The sequence below is a fragment of the Apteryx mantelli genome, chromosome 7 (assembly GCF_036417845.1).
Source record: "Apteryx mantelli isolate bAptMan1 chromosome 7, bAptMan1.hap1, whole genome shotgun sequence".
Classification (NCBI taxonomy): domain Eukaryota; kingdom Metazoa; phylum Chordata; class Aves; order Apterygiformes; family Apterygidae; genus Apteryx; species Apteryx mantelli.
In genome coordinates, this window is record NC_089984.1 from 21,983,103 (window position 1) to 22,004,595 (window position 21,493).

At 49.3% G+C, this 21,493-nt stretch overlaps 1 protein-coding gene across 2 annotated transcripts; it reads left to right on the forward strand.

Moving 5' to 3' along the window:
* The first annotated feature begins 218 nt into the window (after positions 1-218).
* On the forward strand, positions 219-13,152 carry LOC106498896 (2-hydroxyacylsphingosine 1-beta-galactosyltransferase-like). 2 transcript variants are annotated; one of them, XM_013960224.2, is made up of 6 exons: positions 219-317; positions 6,534-7,378; positions 10,245-10,384; positions 10,556-10,632; positions 11,018-11,237; positions 12,206-13,152. In XM_013960224.2, the coding sequence occupies exons 2-6, from the start codon at positions 6,536-6,538 to the stop codon at positions 12,519-12,521; spliced, it is 1,596 nt and encodes a 531-aa protein (XP_013815678.1). In that variant the 5' UTR covers positions 219-317; positions 6,534-6,535; the 3' UTR covers positions 12,522-13,152. The 2 variants fall into 2 exon arrangements, with proteins under 2 accessions (XP_013815678.1, XP_067155617.1); XM_067299516.1 differs by lacking the exon at positions 219-317 and adding an exon at positions 686-755.
* Positions 13,153-21,493: the final 8,341 nt, after the last annotated feature.

Below are 21,493 nucleotides of genomic sequence, written 5' to 3' on the forward strand. Positions count from 1 at the left end.
GGTGAAAAGAAGACATCTCTTAAAGCATTTAGGCCTAGTTTCCATGTGCATCATTAGTGTAATTTCAGCTTCAGAGGAGCTGTGATTAATTCTGGAACTGGACTAACAGGATGTCCCTCTCTGGGGAATGCACCTGTATGGGTGCTCTGGTACAATGTCCTACCATCCTGCTTCCCCATGTGCCATCATTTCCATTTTGCTGTCGTGAGAAACGTGTATGCAGCCTGAGAGCAGGACAGTCCCCCGTCTCCTCCTTGTCGCGGCTCCAGAGACAGCATCCAGTTCCTGTGGGTCTCTGAGCAAGGGCCAGCTGTGAGGTAACTCGAGAGCAGAAGTTTTAATACACTTAAAAGGAATCAGAAGTGGGGGCCGGGGTCTCCTCGGCCCCCCGGCGCCAGGCACGGCTCTGGCCAGCCGCCGCGCCGCCCTGTGGGGCTGGGCGAGCAGCCGGGCGCCAGGCGGGGGTGAGCGCGGCGAGAGGCCCCTCCCGGGCGGGCCCCGTTTCAGCGCGGCGGCGGCGGCGGGGCCCGGGGCCGGGGCCGGGGCCGGGCGCGGCGGCGGGGCCGCCCGTGGGCGCGGCGTGTGGGCCGGGGCTGCGCCGCCCGGTCCCGGTCCCGGCCCCGCCCGCCCGCGCCCGCCGCCGGCCGGCGTGAAAGGGGAAGGCGGCGGCGGCGGCGGGCGCGGAGGGCGCAGCGGGCGACGCGCGCTCCCCTCGCCTCTCTTCGGCGCCGCGCTCCCGGCGGGACGGGCTGCAGGTGGGTGCCGGGCGGGGGCCGGGCCGGGCCGGGCGGCGGCGGGGCAGCTCCGGCGGCGGGGCAGCTCCGGCCGCCGGCGCCCCGATGCCTCCCCGCCGCCGGGGCGGGCGGTCGCGAGCCCCGCGGTGCCGGCCCTGCCTTCCCCGCCGGCGCGCCGGGATGCGCGCCGGGGCCCGGCCGCTGCCAGCGCGGCGAGAGGCTGCGGCGAGCGGACGCGGCGCCGGGCGAGGGGAAGGCGCTCTGCGGCGCCGGGAGCTCTCGGCGGCGGTGGCCACGGCGGGCCTGTGCGCACGGCCCAGCTCCGCGAGGCCGGCTCGGCGCGCGCGGCGTGTGCCTGCGGCGGCGGCACCCGTGGGTGCTGCGGTGCTGGCTCTGCGCGCCTGCCAGCCACGCTCTCGGTGTGTGTCTGTGGACCGGACTGAACTTTTTGAGCTAATGGCAGGGGCACTCGAATGCTCGTGCATCAGCGGAAAGGAAGGAAGGGAACACCGGGAGTTCTCGGCTGTCAGTCCAGCCCTAGCTCTGCCAGGACGCGTGTGTAAATAGCTTCAGTAACTTTGAAAGGGGTATTGGAGGGCACGAGTTAAGCGTCTGCTTAACTATGCCGGATCAGAGCCTTGGAAACTGAACAAATGTTCAAAGCGCTTTTGTGTAACTTGCTTCACCTTCCTAGAGATTAGATCTGGGAGCGTCCTTCCCTCTCCCCTTCTGCCTCTTCTTCCTGCGCATCCCTCCTCAAGCTTTGTTTATGGCAGCTCAGCCAGGTTTCATTCCTGCTGCATGCTCAGATCCAAGGAGGCTTTTTTTTTTTTTTTTGAGGGCGTCAATTGTTTTATTGAAGGTGAGTCTTATCTCCAGCTTCTCTACTTCTGTAATTCTGTTAAATGCGATCAGACTCGTCTGACAGGACTTTATCAATCCTTAGTGCTTCCTACACAAGGTTTCACAATCTCCTGGGATGTTTAATGACTTTTTTCTTTTAATGTGGTGCTTCTCTGCAGAAAGAAGTTGAAATAACAGGGCAATAAATGGAAGAAACTTTTCCTCACCACCCCTCTTGACCACTTCTCTAAGGTTTGGTACCTTTGTATCTCTCCAGTTTTCTCTGCAGTCTCAGGAACCTGTTCAACTTGACTGTCATATGGCATAACCCATTCTTAAAGGCCAAAAGGTGCACTGAACTGCCATGTGTTCACACTTCAACATGGAAATTTGCAAATGGCCACAAGCCTTCCTGTCTCTAGCATCCAGGGATTACAAATAGTGCTCTTAAATGTTTCCATGATGCAGACCTGAGACAGGTGCGAGCAGTGAGGAATGGCTCACAAAGAGCACATCCTCACATCAGCTGCTTCTGCATCTTGCAGCCATGATGCAGGCAAGGGGAAAGACCATCCAGAATAACTTGTTGTTGTAGACACTCTAGCATATATACCATCTCTTTCCCTTCCAGAAGCCAATCGGGAAGCCTGTGGATATGAAGTGGGGGGAATCTCACCATCTGGACAGATTTAATGTATGATGAGAGGTCAGGTTGGGAAGCAGATCTGTGGTGTTTAACACCATCCCACAGCTCAAGTTCTTGAAGGTGTGTGTAACTTCAGATGTCTTGACAAGCTGAGAAACAGATTTTAATTCCTTTCTCAGCCATTATGGACCTGTATTTTCTTTCATACCGTGTTTCCCTGGCTATGATCTACAAATTGCCAACCTGCGTGCTGGCCCACAGATTCACCTTGCTGGAAGAACTTCCTCTGTTAAACTCTGATGATCCAGGCAGGACGCTGAAGATGGCCCAAGATCCCAAAAGTCTGGGAACTGTTTCAGGACTACATCGCTCTCTGTCCAAAACGGAAGAGGATGAACAGAGCGCTTCTGATGCTGCTGTGTGGAAGCTGTAGCACTGTGTGTAGTGCAGAGTAGGAGCTGTTCTGATGTGGACTTTCCAGTCACTGGTGTGGTTGCTCCCCGTGATCTTTTTGGGACCTGGGCATTGTTCTTTCTCTGTGTTTCTTACCACCATGGAAAGGTCAAATGAAAAATGTTAGAAAGGTTTTGAGCAGACCATCTGTGCACAATTAACTTTGTGTGCAAACAATATTTTAAAAAACTCAGTGCCACAAGCTGCCTGGAGAAGTTTATATTTGATGCTGTTGGAGGGGAAGTTTTGTTTTTGCTCAAGGTTTCTAGTATTAAAATACTAGTATTAGCATTTTAGTATGATTTACCCAGGTGATGCTGGTGAAGCAGGAGTCTGAGAAAATCCAAAAATCAGAGGAGAAGCCTACCAAGCACTGGGTCATATTTGATTTTGGGTTAGATTTCCCCTGCTTCAGCATTATTTAGTTTATGCAGCATTGCATCTTCTTGATTTTTTTACTAGAGATTACCCTGAGCAGCTCCTGCTTGTAGTGAGACATCTTCCTGCAGTGGCAGAATTGCTCTCACAGCTGCATACCTGCCAGCTTGCACTGAGCTTTGATTTCCTGAAGTTAGCCACAACTAGCTTGGTTGTCATCAGCTTAATGGTAGCAGATGGTGCCATTTTTTCCAGATCGTATTCAACAGATGAGGCAAACATTGGTTTCCTATTAAAGGAAGATTTTTTTTCTTTTCTTTTCTTTTTAAGCATCCAGGTGAAAATGTCTTTTTCATTTTGGCTTCAAATGAACTATGATGCTTTGTTAATTCTTAAGAAATTTAAAGAGAAAACATTTATTCTTACTTTGGGCAAGACCTGGGTAGAGACGGGATGCAGGAGAGGAAAATGATTCAGCCGCATGGATATGGGTTCCCAAGTCCTAGGCATAAATTAGGCAATACAAAATACTGGAGAATAGGGAGAAATGTAAAGGGCAGAGCCCTAATAATGGGGTCTCTAATCTCTGTGTGGGTTTCTCTGCCCAGATCGCTTGCTGTCAGAGGTCTTAGTACTTCACCCTAATAAAAGGCACCTGAACTGAAGAAATGTCTGTCTTTAGAGCTGTAGCTGTTCATGTACCTCACTTTAGTTAGACTGATGTAATCTTCCATTAATGGCAGAACCATACACTGTCAAACACATATTAAATATGGCAAAATCAAGGGGCAAATTTCAGCCCAGCAAGAGATCTCTTAGGAGATCTGAGGACTGACTGAGGGCTGATTTCTCTCTCTTTTCCCTAATACTCCCCTTCTGCTGCTGCCTCCCATTTCAATTTCAATGCTTTGGCTTTTAGTGCAGACTCCCAGCAGCTGATGGTACAATGCTTGTGCTGCACACAGGGATGACGCTGCCTGCTCGCGCGATGGCAGCCATGAGGGGGCTTCCCCCTGCACATCCCTCTTGCAGCAGGCTCTAGTCCTGGTTCTTCTGCCATCAGCAAATGCCTGCCTCAACCTGCAGCCCAGGGCTGGAGAACTTAAACCCTCCGTAGCATGTGCTTTCTTATTAGCTTTCTCAAGATCTCTGTCTTTTGGATGTTAGTGTTAGCTGAAGAGTTTCGGGATTCCTCTGTCTAAATTGGCAGATTTTCATGGCTTTATCAAGCATTTCTCATGAAAATAGGAAAGGGCCCATTCTGTCTCTTTACAAACCTTTTCTTTTCTTTTCAGTGGCAGTGTTATTTCTTGCAGTATCTGTAGGTAAATCTTGCAGATTTAGCCCCTGGGCCAGGACTTCTAGACCACAAACGAGGTAGTTCTGTCTGCTTGGCTCTTGGACCTAGTTTGTGATCTGTCATTGACTTGAATTTCACACCCTCGCTGAGGTACAGGCTGTGAATTCGCCTCCCAGCTGCAATGTGCGGTACTACCTGCTGCTGCCGCCGGAGGATCCTGCTGCGAAGCTTGTGAGTGGCTGTAGCTGCATGTCCAGTGTTGGCAAGAGATGTGAAGTGGGGAGGGGAGCAGGTGGAGCTTGAGCCTTCCTTCATCTAGACCACTTGATGACTCTCTCCCCTGGAAGCTGCCTGTGCTCTGGATCCGCTGTGCAAGGTCACAGCCAAACACTTTGCCTTCCCTGATGCTGAGCAGGAGAATTCCCCTTTGCGCCTCTCAAGTGAGCTGAGAACTAGACTGGCTTTTTGGGTTGTAACTATACAGGGACCCTCTGCTGCAGTGCCCAGGACCTGACCCTGCGGCCAGCACAGGACAGCCTGTCCCCACTGGCAGGGAGGCAGGATGCTGGGCAGATCCTTGCTTTCCTTGCAGAGCTTCTGTTCCCTTGACTCCAGTCTGTCGCCTTTGTCTCCATCCTCCTGGAGCTCTTGCTCTGTGAGTCCAAACACGCCCTCGGTATCCAGACAAGCGCTTTTTATCCCTCCTGCAGCCGCACCCAACCAGCTGGCCCTGGATGGGCCTGGTGGGGTCCAAATGCTAGTAGCTGTGTTTCTGGTACAGCACAGGGTAGGGTCACAGCCAGTGGCTTCTCGGGGTTTTTTTGACATGTCCCTGCTACATGGGACAGGAAGGCTATGGGGAGGGAGGAACCTGTTGCTTTTCATCTCCCACGTCTGTACTCCCACTAGCTATCTCTGGCTAGTGTACCCCTTACAACCCCTATCCAGCTGTTGAAGGGTCTCTGAAGATTGTATTTAGCAGGACCTTATTTTAGACTCTTTCTTTCTTGCCTTTTAATTGATCAAGTAATAGTGGAGAGGCTGGCAGTACATCTTGGACCAAATTCAGCTCCACCATATCTCCGCAGCCCCACTGGGGTAGCATTTGGGGCCATCCAGCGTCCATATGTAGTTGTTCCCATTGTAACTTCTTTCCCCCGCCCTTCCTAACGTGTCTGAACTGGGTCCTCAGGATACTGCTGTTTCTGACTATTCCCAAATAATTATCATGTAATTCTCTTCCCAAAATAATGCAAGGTGTGGGTGAGGCGCGTTCGCTTTCAGTGATGTAGCAACACCCCTTGCACAACAGAAATGTTGGGTGTTACACCAAACTGGGAACGGGATGACAGCTGTAGGAGTGTGACTAAGGGGTGTCAGGTTGCTGTGTATGTTGCAGGTTGTCTCTGCGCTCCTTTCTGCAGCCAGCTCATTTTCGCCTCTTCCAGTGCTTCAGTGGCCTGGCACCTGCTTTCCCTTCCCAGCCCTTTGCATTGAGCTTCCCCATTCTCCCACGGCCAGTCCATCGCCCGTGCAATGAGTGTAGCAGGGCAGCTTTCCTTCTAGACCCCTGCTGTTGTCTCTAAGATTAATGTCCCTCTCCAAGGGATCCTGCTGTGACATGGGCTTCCTCCTGCCCTGTTTTGGCTGAGCAAGGTGGCTTGCTAGCTGCCAGCCTTGCAAGAGCTAAAGCTGGAGAGTGCCTCTTGGCATCTTCTCTGGTAATAAAGGCTCTGTCGGCCTCACAGGGAGATTGCACAGGCATCAAGGGCTTGGAGCTAGTCAGCAATTCTGGCTAGGTAGAAATAGAAATAAAATCCAGCTGTTCTAGTTCTGTAGGGGTAAATGGGGATTGAGCAGTGAGTGTTGCAGCTCGCACTGGGACCCAGCAGGACTCCTCCAATAGCTTTCCTCCTCTAATGACATTGCAAGTCGGTCTGCTGGTTTCTGAGCCTTAGGAGCAGATCAGTGCAGACAGTGTGTTCTCAATTTCTAGAAGACCCTTCCCTGATACACCTAATATCCAGCTTTGGGATTTTCCTGCACTGATCAACTCCAGACTGCTCTCCTCTCCCAGCTCATGAGCTCCTGGCTTGCAGTTGCAATCCCAGTTGTTGGTTGCCCAAGTATGTGACTGAGCGTTTCATGCTATATTAATAGTATGTTTCTCTCCTTGCAGTTATGAAGATGAAGGTGCTACTGTGTCCTGCTGCTCTTCTCTTTCTAATGGCTGCTTTCAGTCTGGAGCTGTGTCATGGTGCCAAGGTGCTGATCATGCCTACCATAGTCTTTGACAGCCACTTGCGAGTCTTCATGCGAGTGGCAGAGGCACTGACTGACCGGGGCCACGACCCTGTGCTACTTCTTCATGAGGGTCGGGATGTAGAAGCCTACCTGCCAGGCTTCCGTATACAAAGGTACCAGGGCATCTTCAGCATGGAGAGTGCAGACGCCTGGGTGCAGGAGAAGATAAAGCGTGTCTTCCAAGGGAAGATGACCTCTCTGGAAGTGTTCTCCTTTCTGGAGAAGTACCTGGAAAACTGCGACCTGGTTCTGGGAAACTCTACCCTTCTGCAGAAACTCCAGCATGAGCATTTTGACCTGCTGTTGGTGGACCCCAATGAAATGTGTGGCTTTATCCTGGCCCACCTCCTCCATGTCAAATATGCTGTGATCTCCACTGGTTTCTGGTTCCCAGCAGAGATTGGTGCCACTTCCCCCATTGCCTATGTCCCTGAGTTCAACTCCCTGATGACAGACAAGATGGGCTTCTTTGGCAGGACTTGGAATCTCCTGGTCTACGTGATCACTCGCGTGGCCACAAAGCTGGTCATCCTGCCCAAGTTTGAACGCCTCATGGAGAAGCACAGTGTGGAGCCCAAGACATCCATGTTGGACCTTGTCCATGGAACCAGCCTCTTCTTCCTCTGTAATGATGTGGTGCTGGACTTTCCCCGGCCAACACTTCCCCATGTCATTTTCACGGGTGGCATCCTTGCTGAGCCTGCAAAGCCCCTTCCAGTGGTAAGTGCAGGAAAGCTTTGAGCTGTGACTGAGTATTCACCTGGGGAGCTATTTGGTGCGAATCTGCTGCTGAAAAGTCTCATAATTGCTGTGGAGCCTCAGGAAAGCTGCTGTGTTTTGGAGCCTGTGTGCAGCAGGGAGACAGGGAGCCCTGAGGATGGTGGGGATGTGGGGAGGATATAGAATTAAGCTGCCCACCCTGAAGTGGGAGCTGGCTGCACTCCCCATGTCAAATGGCTCACGGAAACCCTGTACTGGCAGTACTGCCTCTGGGACTGAATCAGTAGTATTTTGTTTGTTCGTTTCTGTGTACTTGAGGAGGAAACAGGAAGAGTAATTAGTCTGTATTGCTTCATCACTGGTTTAAGTTAATCCAGAATTTCCTCCTTAATCCTATTTCTTGTAGGGCATTTCTGCCCTGGAGCTTGTAGTCTTAACTCATGGGGGAGTGTTGTTTGTTGTTGTTTGTTGTATGATCAAATTCAATGTGTATAAATTCAAGTGTACAAGATCGAAAACTGTCCCATCCTCCTTTTCTTTAAGTGGTAGCCCTGAGAAAAACTCCCCAGGCATTCCAGAGGTTTTCTCTGACTGGTACCCTACTATCACCAGTAATAAATCCAGAGGGCCAAGCTCTTAAACTCTCCAAGTGAAGATGCCATGGGAAAGAGCAGGACCTGTCTGCCGTTCCTTCCATTGCGCTACCACTTTTACAAATGCTGAGGGGAAATTGAACAGGATAGTGAAGCTCAGGAAGTCAAGTTGTCCCTGTTCCCCAGGCAGGGGACTGAAATGGAGATAAGATACAACTTTCAAATTATTAGAGGTCTATTAAGAACTCTGGCAGCTTTAATTAAGGTTGTGGATGCCAATTTTTTTCCAGTTAAAAGGAAAAAGTGAGATTAGGTGCTTTAGAACAAAAGTTCTCCAGGTGCGTATAACTGCTGATCAACCTTCTCCATGTGGTATAGTATGTCGGTAATACAGTGCATGCAGGGTACTCCAAAAACTGTATCAGAGAGTGGCTGGCTCACAGGTCTTGCAAAATACTGGCTTAGTCCAATCTGGCCATGTATATGCCTTCCTTTTAAAGAAGGGAGTTGTTTGCCATGGCATTACTCACGCGCTTCACAGCTTCCAGAGCTGAGCCCAGAGTGCCTACGGGATGGAGATAAGCCCAGAGCCCTGCAATAGGCTGTGTCTGTAGTGCTAGCAGGTAGGCATGTCTGTACCTGGGTTACAGGATACCAAGGGGAAAGAAGGCCTTTGCAGACCTAGGTGTATCTTAAGGACTCTCCCATCTGAACAGGAGCTGAGTTATGTAATTAAGGTATTTATTTCCTCATATTTGAAACACAGTGGTTGAGAGTTTCTTTAATCAGGACACGGGATTACAGATGCATATTTGAGAGATGGTGAGAATTTCTGGTGGTCAACTGTGCTTCTCTTAGCAACTTTAATGCTGTTTCTGAAAGTCAAATGTTAATGCTTGATTATAATGGATAAGGTAGTTACCAGAGTCATCTTAGTTTTAACTATCAAAACAAAACTGGTACTTTCTCTTCTTTAACAATTTTAGCAGTTGTGTTGCTCAAAAGAAAGTATGAAAGTCAAGAGAATGGAGAAACCAAAACCCTTGGTTGAAGTCCTATTTTTTTTTTTTTTTTACAGGGTTGTTTTAGGGCTTTTTAAGCTCTTCTGCAAAGATAGGTTTGCATCCCCAAATCCCCAAAGCATCTAACAAAGGACAGATGTTCTCAGAGAAAAACACTAAAATGCATTTTGAAATTCTTCTGTATTGTGATCTTCAACCTTGTAGACTACTGACTATAAGATATTTTGGGTTAACCATCCTATTTTTCTCCTTTAACAGCCAGGAGAACTTTTTTTTTCATCCCCTTCATGTTATTGTACTGTGCCTTTCAATGAAGTGTTCAGATTCAAGAGATGGATTTTAGGAAACTTCCCTGAAATGCTCCTGACTGTGACATAATATATGGGAAACTTGAAGCAGGAAAGAATCCATAATGAGAGATGGGCTCAGCCCAACCCAGCATGGAAGGGAATACTTTGTGTTTGCTCCATAGCAGTCATACTGGCTGATTTCTTCTTTCCACTGGTCAAAGAAACCGAGGACTCTCTCCTAGATATGTACCTGTTTATGTAGCATCACAGATAAGCTCAAAACAAAGTATGACCAGCTGTGGTTTCTCATGGAGTTGTACTTGCCTCTCTACTGAAGAAATGGAGACTAAATCTGCTACCTGGAAGTAGCTATCAAAGAGAGGTAGGAGTATCCCAGCAAGATGACAAAACCTTCTGCCACTTCAGCAGTTTTGAAAGTCAGAGTGTTTGTGGGGGGTTTCAAACAAGATGTTGTTCCTGACTCTGCTTGGTTGACATTTCAGCTGTTATATTAGCCCATAGCTAGAGACCCTGACAGACCTCTTGTCTTGTAACAATGTTGGAAGATAGCCTTGGTTTCCTCATTTCACTCCTGTTTTCTTTGCTGCTCTGGTTGCTCCTGTGTGGGCCCCAGCCTGTGTTTTCAGAGCCCTCCTTCCCAAAGAGTAATTGCATTACCTGCTGCTGCTGAAAGCCATCCAAAGTAGTAGGAAATTTAGTTGTTAGACACCTCCCCGCAGAGCTCCCACGCCCAGCAGGTATTCAAGCAATTTCTGCCTGGCTGGGTGCAGAAATCGCAGCAGTTCTAGAGTTCGTTGCCTGGTCAGAAACATGTAGCTTTGTGCTCCAGCTGGATTTGGCTTCAGCCTCTCCATAGAGCATTTTCTACTGGCAGAGACAACAGTAGGAAGATCCTTTCTCCAGGAAAGTTTCAAGGCAGCTGTGTATGTTTTGCCTGCAGGGTCTGCGTCTCTGGGTGGAAGCAGCAGATGCAGGTGTTGTTGTTGTCTCCTTTGGCATTGGGATCCGAGCTCTCCCGAGTGACTTGGTGGAGAAGATGGCTGGTGCGTTTGCTCGCCTCCCGCAGAGGGTCGTGTGGAGGTGAGGGGGAAGTGGGATTCCTCTCAGCGCAAGTTGATGAAAATCATTATTGAGGGGTGATTCCAGCTCAAAACACATGTTTGTCTTCTATCTCTTGATTTGATTGAATTTATAATTGTTGTGTGTGTGTGTGTGGTGTTTTTTCTTTTTTCTTTTATCCTCCTCCCACAGATACTTTGGACAGAAGCCGAACAACCTGGGTGAGAATACGCTGATGATGGAGTGGCTGCCCCAGAACGATCTGCTAGGTGAGACAGAGAATGTGTGTGTACAGCTAGTGACACCCCTAGAGTTTAGTCCAAACCACAGCAAAGATGTACAAGGAAAACGGCACCCTTGTGGGTCTAAGTCTGTCACTTTTTGCGAGTCTGATCTGTAAATAACTTGGTCCTCACCTAATGCTTGTTTGAAGCTGTATCTTAGCTCCATTTCCCTCCTCCTCCAGAATCTACTCAGCAAGCTTTTGCCTGCCAAAAGCAGGGTACATTCCCAAAGGATAACATGAACATTCTTCCTCTCAGTACAGCACACCTGTTTATCCTTAAACACAAATCAATACTCTGAACAGAAAGTCAGGAGCAGTCCCATTTCTGTGAAGGATGCACTGACTTGCCTCTGTTTCTTTCCCTGCAGGCCATCCCAATGTAAAAGCCTTTGTCAGCCACTGCGGGATGAATGGTGTATTCGAGGCAATTTATCACGGTGTACCAGTGGTGGGGTTTCCTTTCTATGGGGACCAGTTTGACATCATGACCAGAGTGCAGGCAAAGGGCATGGGCATCCTCATGGACTGGAGCAGAGTAAGAGAAGAGGATCTTTACCAGGCCATCGTCGCTGTTATCTCTGACCCGAGGTGAGGCATTCAGAAGCACTGAGCTCTTCCTTGGCAAAGGCAGTAGGGACTGACATGTCTTTGCATCGTCCCTTACGCAGCCAGTAGTGGCTTCTGGATCAAGTAGTGTTGCAAACATTGCTCAGCAGGCCAGACATGTTAGCACCTTGTAATCCTGAGATGCTTGCACGAAGAGATACTCTAGCACTTGCTGTGAGAGAGCGTGATCCAGTCTTATTTGGCTCTGACTGTAGCTTTCTTAGAAAGCTTTGAGACACTGATGCATAAACCTCTTCTCCTTTTAATACCAGCCTGTGATCAGGGAAAGTGAGGTCGCGTCCTCACCTTGTGGTCTCCCTGTTCTTGTCCAAACAACTTTTGGCAAAAACAGCTAGTGCAGACAGTGGACTGCAGATAATGCTCCAATTGTTTCTTCTCAAAACCAGATTCTTTACTCTTTCCTAGATTTTTTACAGCACAGTGACACAGGGTGTCCACTGTCTAATAGGAAATATGCCACTGTTCATTTCTGAAATGCAGTCTGAGAGCTTGATTTTTGTTAGCTGTTAGGAGCTCTCAACTACTGACCTCAGTATAAATTGTCACCACCTGGTACCTTGAAGGATTAGACCAGTCATCAAATGTGTGACTGCTGGTAAGGTCTTCTGGTACAAACTCCCCTCAGAAAGCAACAATCCACATGAATCCACTGAGCATCTGTCACCATCTTACCAAGAGATTTGGGAACTGAACTGCCGGTCTTGCTAACAAAACACAAAGTAAAATGCAGTCTGACTTGTGCTGCCATGGCTAATGATTGCCATCGGAGTGGCTTTTGGAGGCAACTATGAAGCCGATTGTAGAAGAAATTTGCCAGTCTCCCAAGGTATCATTTGGGACTTGAAGGCACTGGTGGACATATCAGATCACTTCTCAGCTATGAAGCTGCTGTCACAAGGATAACTTCTTGTCCTCTTTCTCCCTTGCAGCTACAGAAAAGCAGCCAAGTTCATTTCAGCTCTGCACCTCGACACACCGATGCACGCTCTTAATAGGACAGTGTACTGGCTGGAATACCTCCTTCGTCATGATGGGGCACCGTATCTTCGCCCTGCTGTCTACGACCTGTCCTTATATGAGTACTTCTGCCTGGACATCTTGGCACTTCTCTTGCTGTGTCTGGCTGGCATTGGCTTCATCCTCTACAAAGCTGTGGTGTGGTGCAGAAGGAAGGGAGCCAGCCCTGTATATCAGAATGGCAATTGCATGAAAGGGCACTTCACAGAAGAGAAGAAATTGCAATAGTGCAATAGCTCAGCATGTTCTAGGACATGTTCCTTTGCTGTGAAATGAACTTCTGCAGCTCCAAGAAATGTACAGCATGCAGGCATAGAGTGAGGCAAGCGCTCAGCAGGTCTGGATGCTGTCCTCCTGGCTGAGAGGAGACGGGGGAGGGAAGAGCATTGCAAAGGCCTGTGTGCACACCTCTGTGTACAGCACCTGTGGGTGGGGACGCGAATTCAGGCATGGGTGGAAATACTTGGCCAGGATGCTGGGAATGGGGCATGGGTAGGTAGACTTCCAGGGAGGAAAGCAAGTTGCTCCCTTTATATTGCACGGGTTTTTTTAGATGCTGGTGTTGTTCTTCTGGCTCTTTGGATCTTCATGGAGGCACTGGAGGTAGGAATAGCATCTTGTGTTTAGCAGGTACTGTTTCTCCTCTGCCTCATTACCAAGAGCCCCAAGAGTTGGGATTCCTTTACGTGCTGGTGAAGACCTGAGGCAGAGCAGTGGACAGGGAAGGGCAACAAAAGTATCATATGAAAGAGAATGAAATTGGTCTGTTTTAAGTTCTGTGGGTAAACATTCTTCTTCCTGCTTCCATTAACCCTCTGCAATCTTGTTTGTGTTTGAGCTAAATTATTATTTTTTTTTAATAAAGTTATATTATTTCCCCCGTGTGGCAGTTCTCTGGTCTTGGTTTAATGTGAGACTTTGATCCTTGTAACAGGATGTTGCTAAAAGCAAGATTAGAGTTCTCTTCCCTTCTTGTCACTGCTGCTACTGTCTCTGCATACCTGTGGACCACTACAAACCTCTGCCAGGGACTCCTCTTGGTCCTTCCGCAGGGTTTCAGGCAGTGCCTTCCCTCCTCTGCCTGTGTGACACCCATGCCCATGGAGTCTCCAAACCTGTGATAAAAGAAGAATTTGGAACAGATGTAAGTGCCAGGATCACAGGAAGAGCAGCCAGTAGCTTGGAGTGATGGTCATACAATGCATCTGTAAAAGCGACAAGCTCTGCTCTTTCTAAAGAGAACCTCTGTCCGTTTTCAACTTGAGCAGGCATGCTGTCGCCCCCCTTGGAGGCGTGGTATGGCATGATGCCTGCATGTTTCTACTCATCCTAGGCTCCAAGGCAAACCCACGCTTTGCTGCTGTTACACAACCCACCCGCAGCGCTTACTGACAGTCCAACCGGCACGGCCGAGGGCTGGGGCTCCTCACTGCGCTGTTGGCTGGGGCTCTCTCCATGCCAGTGTCCACTGGAGAGTAACCTCATTGCTGGGATTTCCAGGCTCTGCTCTTGCTTGCTTGCTTTTTTTATTTATTTATTTTGCATGTGTTTCTCTTTGCAGATGAAAGGTGCGTCGCCACATGCAGCCTAATGAGCAGCATTTTGCCTGGGCTCCTGGGATGTTCTGGTTTGGGGCTGTGCCCAGCTCTGAGTCATGGGCTCCCGCGTGGCATGGCTAGCCAGCCCTCCTTCCCTCACACCAGCCTTCAGCCTGCAGAGGGACTATAGCAAAGGTTAGGGACAAGAATCCCGTTTGCTATCTAGGATGGATGAGAACAGCCTGCAGTTTTAAGTTTGGACCTTTAACTGTCTGGTGGCATAAGTTATTCTTCTTAGAGTTTCTTGCTGCCTCCTGAGACACCAAGCCTTGTTGTTATCAGTGGTGAGCTAGGCACCCCATCAGTCTTGCCCCGTAGCAGCCCTATGTGACTTCATACCTTCTGCGTTGAGGTGTCAAGTCTGTCCCTGGTGGGCAAAAAGAGAAGATGAGGGTGAGGTAAGCTGCTAACAAATGGCCAGTAAGAGAAAAGCAAGGATTGTAGATAGGTGGTAGAATGGTACCTTCCTGTCTGCAGGTTGAGTTTTAAAAGGTGATAGTTCCTGGGGGAAAAAAAGATACTGGCGCAAGTTTTGTAGTTTATCTACCCATTGCTGGTTGCCCCATGGTGGCTTTGTAATCATCTCCTGGCAGATGAGTGCAGACAAAGAGGGTGGAGGAGACTTTTGCTCAGTTCTTTGTTGTCTCTGGGTTGGCAGAGAGAAACGATTACTGCCACCTATGTGAGAACTTGGCTATTTAGATTAGGTTGAATTTAGTAAACAGGGAAGTCTGTGACTGGTGACAGAGTTGGATTGCTTTGAACGTAAAGAGAGGAAAAAAAGAGCAATGGGACAATGCTCCATTTGCACACTGATGACATGGCTGAGTGCCTTGTCTCCATCCCTGTACCCAGGCAGTACAGCAAGACACGGTGGAGGTAAGAGGCCGAATTGGCTTGGCTGTGCTCAGCAGTTTTCTAGAAAAACTTGGATACATTAAATATGAGGATTTCCTCTAAGCTTTCCATCTTTATTCCTATCCTCTTTATATTGTCTCTGTTCCTATTAAAAGTATAGCTTTCTCTCATTTTACTTTTTTCTTTATTATTTATTCTTTCAATATTGAATACAGAGGGAAAGTATAGCAAGACCTAAAGCTACTTATTAAGTTAAATTATTAATAATGAGTAGCCTGTCACATCTGGTTTAAAAATCTTGATGGGGGAAGGGCTGGAGGGGAGATTTATTCCTTAGGCAGCTCTGCCTTCAAGTTGGTACCTGGTCTGTGGGCAAGAAGCTGTTTGGTTACCTTGTGCACTCCCTTGTCAGGTACACTGAGACTGGCAGATAGGACTATGGTGTAACTTATAAAATTAAAATTGTGGTTTATGAGGCACCAAGATTTTTGCAAGGAAAAATAGGACATGACTCTCTGTCTTTTTCTGAGGGCTGAAGAAGCTGGGGGTAACCTCCCTGTCGAGCCCCACGCGGTGCAAGGCTGCTGTTCATCTTTCTCTTGAGAAGGCACAGGGGAGCCTGAGCGCAATGCTGAAATGCCAGCCGACTCGCTAATGGGTGCAAAATTCCCTGCGAGGGCCTTGGGCATCTCTGCGGGCAGGAGGCGCTGGGGGAGTGAATGAGCCGGCTTTTCAAGTTGGCCCTGCCCTGTCGGCTTGTTGAGAGCCTCCTCCGAGCATGAAGCAAGACGGCCCTGTGAGTGAAGACCGCGTCTCTGCTGCCTCTGAGGCAGTGCGAGAGTGAGCACGTTTTTCCCTGGGCCGTGTGGTGCCAGCCCCAGGCGGGTGCAGTGCCTCTGCTCCCAGCGCCTCCTCGCTGCTGACACAGAGGCGGGAAGCCACACGCCTGCCCTGCTCCTCTTGTGACCCCTCTCGTAGCCCGCCGTCAGTGGCCAGATTGCACTGGTGCATGCGGCAGGGCACAGCACTGCCTCCAAATGCTCCTCTCCTGTGGGATTTTGCAAGCAACTAATAAGCTACTGCCGCTCTCTCCCTGGTGCCTCACCTATCTCCCCTTCAGCATCGGCATGCAGACCCTGTTCTTTGGCTCACAGCAGGGCCATGTCAGCTCCACAGCTTGTTCTTCCAGCCTGGGAAGGTGGTGACACCAGACTGTGTCGACAAAATTTGGCTAATAAAGAGGAGCTGTCTCCCTCTGCAGGTGAGCGTGGTATCACTCTGGCTGCGAGAGGAAAGCGTCTGAAGGATGGGCTCCTTGAAGACTTGAGGCCTTTGACTCATTGCATCATTAAATGCCAGTGAGCAAAGAGCGCTGGATTAAGGAGCTTCCTTTCGCCTCTGTGCCAGGAAACTCTTCTCCATGGCTGATGCAATCGCCATGCCTAGCTCAGCCCTGGCCTGGGTCCCTGTGGCTCCCCGGGCCAGGCAAGGTAGGAGCCGAAGCCAGGGTCTGGTGCAGCGCTGCGGTGTGCCTTGGCCAGAGTTGCTGCGAGCCACTCGCCTCTGACGAACAGATCTGCCCCTGCACCAACCTCCTGTGCTCCCCACGCACCTCTGTGATTCTTCCGAGGGCATGGGCAATGCCTTCCTCTGATGCTTTCCCACTGCAAATGTTCACAGCCATCTCATTTGCCACAAGAAACCCTACTGTAGCCATGTGAGGCCTCCCCAGCCCTGGGAGGGAGAGCACTCCTCTCCTCAGTCCCAGGAGGGGATGGGGGAGTCACCAGGATTTTCTGCTCTTACCAGGTCTGTTTGGCTGGCCCCACGCAGGTCTAGGCAGTGGATCAGCTTTCAGTTTTTCCCTCCGTCTCTCATTTGCAGCCACATGCCAGCTCCCCTTTCCTTGCTTTTGACTTGTGGTCGGTGGCACTGGGTGGACCGTTGACTCTCCCCCGACACAGGCCGGGCATTGCAGCCTCCCTCCTGGCGAGCTTCGGGGCCTGACTGGCACTCAACAAAGGCAACACAGGCTGAGGATCAGCTCGACTCACCACAAGGGCCAAGGGACCTCACAGCCCCAGGAACACTGTGTCACCATGTGTTCCTGCAGTTGCTGTGGCTGCAAAGTGGTTTTGACCTCCAGCTGCCTAAGTTATACCCAAAGTTTCAGACCTTTGGCTTCTAGGTGCTGTCCAGAGAGTTTAATCATGCTGCATTTAATTAGTAAATTATTTTTGCCCAACACCAAGCAAGCCCATGTCTTCCTCAGTGAGGCGAAACTTGGTGGGAGCCCTGGGATGCCACCTGCCCTACATGCAGAGCTGGGGCACTGGCCTGGGGTGCACTGCCAGCTGGCACCGACCCCCCCTGAGCAGTGGGTGTGAGGTGGGCTGGGCTCACAGGAAGCTCTGGGGAAGAGCACCTTTAACCCACCCTCTGCCTGAGACTGCAGCAATGCTGAGTGTCCTAATCCCAGGGCTTCCCCAGCAGTGGGTAGGGATGCTGCTTGTCCTGGGCACCCCCGGCTGGGGCAGTACCACAGTGCAGCAAGGCTCCCTCGGATCCCTGGGGTTTCCCAAGTGTGTGAACGCACACAGGTATGACTGACTGTGCCTCCAGTTGTTCACGCAACTTGTGTGGCTTTGAGTTTCAGCAGAGCATTCAGCAGTAGCAGAAAAGATATCTGATGCAAGAATCCTTTTTTCCTTCATGCCTTGTGCTTGAGCAATAAACCAATTCTAGCAACTGCCTCTCCTGGTCGCTGCCAGGAGAGGTGCTGTGAGCAAGACAGTGGTGGTGAATCCCAATTCTAGCGTCTCCTGGCGGGAGCCCAGCAGACAGTGGAGAGACCTGCTCTTCCCGACCAGCCGCGGGAGCCTCATGGCGCCAGTGTAAAGCGTGAGCTGAGGAGGATGGTCCAGTAAGTTGCTAGAAGTGGGACACACAGAAGCACAGAGCTGCTTCCCGCAGTTGAGGGCAGCTGGAGGTCTGCTTTTGTTCCAGAATATGAGCCTGCACTGTAGCAAGTTCAAAACTTAAGTGGTCTTGTAGTTTGGGCAGAGCAGATCAAGTTTCTGCAGCCTCCTCCTTCACCACATCACACGTTGGGAAATAGCTTCTGTTTGGTGAATTCCAGAGAATATTCTGTGCCACAGGTTTTCAGTGTGCACAACTACTACAGAACAGGCAAAACCAATCTTGAGATGCTCACAGTGTTACCACGTACCTGAGTGTAGAGTCTGTGTAGAAAACAGGACTCAGCCGAAGTGGAGGCAGGAACGCATTGCCTGGAATGGGGGTGACCTGGTGATGGTGGCGGTCTTGGCTGAATGCCTGAAGAGGAACAGCCTCACTTGGGGCTCAGTGCTCTGAGCTCTGGCCAGGCAAACTGCTCTCCTGGCCCTACCTCGACATTTTGCCAGAAGGAAGAGCTGCATATTGACAGTGCTGGGCAAGTTGGCTGCTACCTGATGCTATTTGGCCTGCTGAGGAAGTTGTACCCTTCCACCACCTGGGCAGATTCACCCCACAGAGTATTAATATAAAATCTCTTTTTTCCCACAGTTTCCCAAGGCAGGAAGATATATTCTAAAATAAAGCACTGCTCTCCCCAGCTGCAAGCTGCAGATTGTTATTACTTGCTCCTGGCAGACAGAAGTCAGCTGCTAGACTTGGCACAAGCTCCCCACAAGGAAATTGAGGGAGAATCCAACTCAAACCACAAATGGTACCGGAGAGGAGTATTCCCACTTTCACGCCTAGGGAGCAGTGTCAGGCAAGGATCAGAGGCGGAGGACAGCTCCCAGGCAGTAGCAGGCATGGTGCCATGAGGGGCTCCTCTGCTGCTGGCTGGCAGCGAAAGCCAGCCCTCCAGACATGCTGCTTGGCCGCTCCATGCAGGGACCCTGCAGCAGCTCCTGGGGTGGTCTATGCCCTCTCCTGGTACTGGAAGCAGAAGTGAGAGAAATTTCACTTGGAAGTAGGGAAAAACTGTTGGTCAGTGAGGTGGTGAATTTTTGGAAGGCTTTAGAGGATTAGCTGACACTTTCAGGCTTTTAGATCAGATTAGGTGCCTTTGAGAGAGGAGAGGAGCATAAATTACAGATCATGACATGCATCATCCTGGAGGGCAAATGGGCTGCTCCTCATCAGGGTGCAGCAAGGCACAGCTGCTCGGCAGGGGTTGGGGAGCTGGAAGCCCAGCGGGACAGCAAGGCCGGTAGCACAGGCGTCTCTCCAGCCAGTCTCTGAGAAGAAGGGAGTGTGCTCAGGGCACTGGTACTCCTAACGGTGTCTGTGGACCTGGAGAGCAAAGGACACAAATCATGGGTGACAGTATTAGCGGAAGGAAGTTGCTCTCCCATCGTTCAGGAAATGAGTGAGATCAAACCGATGGAAAGATCTGTAGGGTCTTCCATGCTCTGCTTTGAAAGGGATTCCCAAAAGCTTGCAAAAGCCCAGAAGACGTTACGCATCCCACGGGGTGCTTGTTTATTGCCCAACCAGGAGTCAGGGACCATGCCTTTGAGGACAGCTAGGGCAGCCAATTGCTCCAAATATCTGATGTGCTTATTGAAGCATGGCAAGCACCCCCTTCCTCTCTCAGCCTCTTCATTCACACTCAGGGATGATGTCTGAATAAGAGCACTCAGCATGATTTAAAACTTTGTATGTTCAAAGCACTGTTGTCTCTTCTTGCAGCTCTCCTGGGCTTATTCTACAGTCTTTGTCTGGATTCTCCAAAACCATGGTTAGTGGCTATCTGTTGAAAAGTTGATAGTGGCTTTCACAGAAATACACTAGAAGTAGTTATATCATGCCATTCCAGCCAATGTTCCAGTAAAAGCCCTTAGAATCCCAGTAACTATTTTTACAATCCTCTCTGCACCTTCTTATATCTGCCACAGATGATGCACTGTCCTCGGCACAACCAACAGCCTTCTTCATTCACAGTCCTAACTCATTCCCATCCCAGATCCATTCTGGTCAGGGGTTCTGGGGAAAAAAAACAAACCAAAAAAACAAACCAAAACTAAACTAAATGACTAAACACCATCCTGCAATCCAGGAAAGAACCAAATTATGGTTGTCTGGGCAAGTTTAAATCTGTCAAGACCAACGGCTCATCTTGGAAGTCACGTTCTTTAAACGAGTTCTGTTTGATTTGGGGGTTTTCATAAAAGGCCATCTGGGAAAAAAAACAACAAACTATCATACGGCCTCTTGTTGACACTCATTCATCATCAACCATGCTGTTACCAGGAGATGAATTAATTTAGAGCACAATAAGCTTGTCATCTTCTGTGCCAATGCCCACTACACAAGGATGACACCTGACCTGGGCTGGGGAGCGATGGGGATGTGAGTTTCCAGAGGTGATTTAATACCACCAAGTGACAGTGAGATACAGAAATCTTATGTCCCCTTCTGGGCAGGGGAAGGGACCATGCTGTTATAGCTAGAAAGTGTTTTGCTCCTGTTCTTGCTAGCTTTATCCTTCCTCAGCTCCTCTTCCTCCGTTCCCAGTCATCCTCCCCTCAGTCTAGCTTCTGCAAGCCGATTGCCCACTCTGCCTGAGCTAACCAAAATTTCTGGAAGACTCCTAGTTATGGCTGCTCAATCACAGGCACAAACATTAATATGTTTGTGGATTTAACTCTTTAGTTATCCAGGTATTCAGTCTCAGAGTAGCAAGGAAGAGCAATTATAGCTTTTATTGCTCCTAAGCCATCAGAGGAAGTCTGTTCTCATGCTTCTCCCTCTGCAGCTGAGCCTGTTTACCCCCAGCTGGGCTGCTCTACATGCTGTTAGAAAAGATGCTAAGTTGGACACAGCTGGGTTTAGTTCTTTCTGCAGCTTCTTACAGGTAGCCTTGGTGGTATCAGTAGCAGTAAGGGCTATAGCAATCCTCTTGAAGAGAACTATTTTGTTATTACTTAAGAGGAGGTCTTTGTTACCAGTGTTATGACAGTGCTGCTGTTGATTAACCTAATCCCTGTCTCCCTTGAATTCAGTTATAAGTACCCCTGTAATGCAAGCTTTTTTGAGACTGAACCTTGTTCTGAAGTAAAACTTAGCAATCTCAGTACAAAGGTCTCCAGGGTAGAGTTTCCTTCTGCTGTTGGTAATGCTAGAAGACCAGAGCTATCCAGTTTGATTGCGAAGAGATGAGTGTGCTCCAAGCAACATGTAGGTTCATTTAGCAATAGTTTTAAGGAAACAAGATGACTTTTTGCTTTTATCAAATCAGAGAGAATGAGGAAGCTTAGATGAGTTATGAAAAATGGAATGGTAGTTTTCACAAGCACAGGGGCAGCCTTGTATATGTGACATCTGTTCTTAGAAAAGCAGATCAAGTAACAGAAGAAAATAGTTAATCCATTTTTTGAAAGCAACATAGATTAACCTGCATATCTTGTCAAAAAAAGGAAAGAAATAGAAACAACAAGACATGCTCTGCAAGCAGTAAATTCAGTGTTACAATCCAAATGACATAAGCTATTGATTTCAACACAGGCTTCAGCTGGAGGTAAACTTCAGTACCCTGTGTTTTGCAAGGCTGCAGGTGAGGTGATCTATTAATTCAAGAAGTGGTAAAGCAGGATTTTGGACTCTAGATGAGGAAATTTATCAATGGCTGTGTACTGTACCCATCTGTGCAGTACATGGATTGCTATTAAGACCAGCCTTTTTAACGTCTAAACTAGCTGGTAAGAAGAATGAAATGGGTAATTTTCATTA